Source organism: Sphaeroforma arctica (genome assembly GCF_001186125.1).
Source record: "Sphaeroforma arctica JP610 unplaced genomic scaffold supercont1.3843, whole genome shotgun sequence".
Taxonomy (NCBI): domain Eukaryota; class Ichthyosporea; order Ichthyophonida; genus Sphaeroforma; species Sphaeroforma arctica.
The window spans coordinates 1-2,972 of NW_014036715.1; the positions used below are offsets into that span (position 1 = coordinate 1).

At 35.9% G+C, this 2,972-nt stretch overlaps 1 protein-coding gene across 1 annotated transcript; it reads right to left on the reverse strand.

Annotated features, from left to right (window-relative positions):
* Positions 1-1,095: 1,095 nt before the first annotated feature.
* Positions 1,096-1,444, reverse strand: SARC_13866 (hypothetical protein; the record flags this gene model as incomplete). Its single annotated transcript, XM_014292002.1, has 2 exons — positions 1,096-1,210; positions 1,308-1,444. Coding segments are annotated over 2 exons (252 nt in total), but the record flags the coding sequence as incomplete, so codon positions are not given.
* Positions 1,445-2,972: the final 1,528 nt, after the last annotated feature.

A 2,972-nucleotide genomic window follows, 5' to 3' on the forward strand; every position in this document is an offset into this window, starting at 1 on the left:
TTATGTTCATATACGTGCATCGTATGAATTCTTTTCTCGTTGACGACGGAGTGTTGTATATCGTACTCACACACCTTGTCGATGGTGCTAGTACTAAATCGCTGCTTCATTTCGATGTTATTAAGTCCTCATGCTTGCTATACCTGCTGTGGAACCGATAGTGTGTCCGTTTCCGCTTCACACTCCGCTTCACACTGCGTTCGTTTCCAATTCGCACCGCCTCTCGATGAAGACGCCTGATTTGCATCGCCTCTGCAGGTTTCAGATATCAGTTGAACAACTATTGGCGGGAAGGCAAAGTGGCTGACTGCTACCCATACTTAGAAGAATTCCAAGAATGCATGAAAGCGAAATTCAGCTCGCCCGAGGTGCAAACTGTATGTAGACTGGCTTCAAACTGTAAACCTCTATTAAAGATAATACCCCTTGTGAGATGGAGTCTAAGATATTCCATAGACGAAAAGCATGTCTTCATGAGTGGAAAGAGTAGTATTTATGTTTGAACCCATGTACTTAAAAAGAAAGATATCCCTGATTTATTGTCTTGTTAGTTCCAAGTCGGCCAATGAGTTAGTTTATGAATAATCTCAGCTCGTTTTTTAATCGCCATTTCCCATTCATACTATCGACACAGCAAAAGATGCGAGAATACCGCAAAGAGAAGGACGAAAGGATCAGAGCTGAACGTGCGGAAATATGGTTGCCTCGAGAGCAAGGCGAGCCAAAACCTCTTCCCTGGGGCGATTCTTTATGATAGAATAAAACTCAAGTATGCAAGCATCCAACAATTGTTTCCTCATCACTCGACGGAAGGAGGATAATACTTCCATGATGTTGAAAATAGAATCTCCTCTTGATGCTAGAGAAGCGGCGCATCTCTCATCGACAAGGCCGCGAATAGTGCACAACAAGCGAGAGTAAGTATGTGAAATCGGATTGCAACTTTCAACTAATTTTTAATATATTCTATCTAATGTTAACCATCGTTATTAAGGTTTGTATGGCTCTCACTAGTGGGCGTTCGGGACACAACATGGTCCGTATTGCCGACATTGCAAAAATCATCTACTTTCATCTATGTAAAGTCCGTTGCACTCAAGAGAAGACGTCTGTATTTCGGAAAGAGGACTGATCTCTGATGCTTGCGTCGTGACATTTGTATTCCATGGTTACGTTTGGCGGCAGCGACAATACCTGTTTGATGGTATCTCTGCAAAGTGGATGTTGCGGTGAACAGTTTAGTCTCTTTTTTATTTAAAATTAACTGAGCATAACGACACGCAGAACGAGTTGATTATCATACATACCTTATTTTATACGTGGTATTTTTGTCGTTGGCTGTTCTATTCCAAACAGAAATTATATCCTCCCCAAACCGTACTGACACTACAGCACCGCACAGTTCTTGTCCGACTTGAAATTGGTCCCCGATAATCGCTAGAAGCTGCAAATCAGATAGAACGAATCAGTGGGCCAGGCTCAAGTCTGCTGGCTTGAATCCTCGTACACTCCTCCACAGTATGTACAGTGATACGGACATGCTATAAAAACTCACCATTGAATAAATTGCTCTTGCCAGCGAGAAACGTAGCGAGGCTTACCAAATTTTCCCAGTACCGTGAAGCTAAACCCTTCCTTAATCGAACAATCCATTTGCCGCCTACTTTATTGTTTTCATCCTGCGCACATTCAAGTCGAAAATAGAATAATGAGGCGCTGGTCAAGACTAAGGAGAAATTCATGACAGAAGATAATATTGATATTGCAGAGCACAGTAAAAAGCGACATCCCAGCAGACTACGTAATTCCTTACCTCCCAAACCGGCAAAATTCCTTGTTTGAAACAATGGAAGTCGCTTGAGAATCCGAAATCATCGGGTCTTTTCAAGAAGCAATAGATACCCCAAAATTGTTCGAGCTGAGGACAGGCGAAAAGAATATTAAGTCACATAATAGGCTATTATAGGAAGATTCGATAGACGAAGCCATGTCAGTGCGCAATCTTAATCCTTCCCCGTAGGTTAAACATCCATACTATGCCCTACTCGAGGTATCACCCCTTTTTAATTCTCACATAGTAATACATATCAGATCGCTCGACTTCATGATCAGTAGCTATAAACACGATATATTATACCTAACAGAAATAAAAAGCAACTATGAATGTGAGAATAGGAACGTATATGCATGTACATACGTATATAACCATGATATCGAAAAAACTATTATATAGTTAGGTAGACGGTCAGGTAGGGACATTGATATACATACACACACACAAACACACAAAACATATAAATAGATATATAAAAAGATAAATAAATATATATCAATGAATAAATATACACAATAAATACACACACAATATATAATGAATATAATAAATATATATATATATTTAAATATAGATATATATCAAAAAGAATAAATAAATATATATCAATGAATAATTACACACAATATATAATGAATAATATATATATATATATATATACGTATCTATACATAAAATATATTTACATACATATATTTCTATAAATAAATAAATATACGTATATATATTTATATATGTACATATGTATACATACATACATGAATACACACACACATACATATGATCAGACAGATATATATATATATATATGTATACACACACATACATACATATATACCCCCGTATATATAAATATATAAATAATAGTAAAGAATATATATCGACATATAGATATGTACATACAGATAAACATACATAAAAAACATACACATATACATAGACACACAAGCACAAACACGGATACAGAAACAGATACACACAGAGAAAGACACAGATACCAATAAAACGAAACACATACACACACATATATATATATACATATATATATATATATATATATTTATATATATATATATATATATATATATATATTATATAATATATATAATACACACACACACACACATATATATTATAT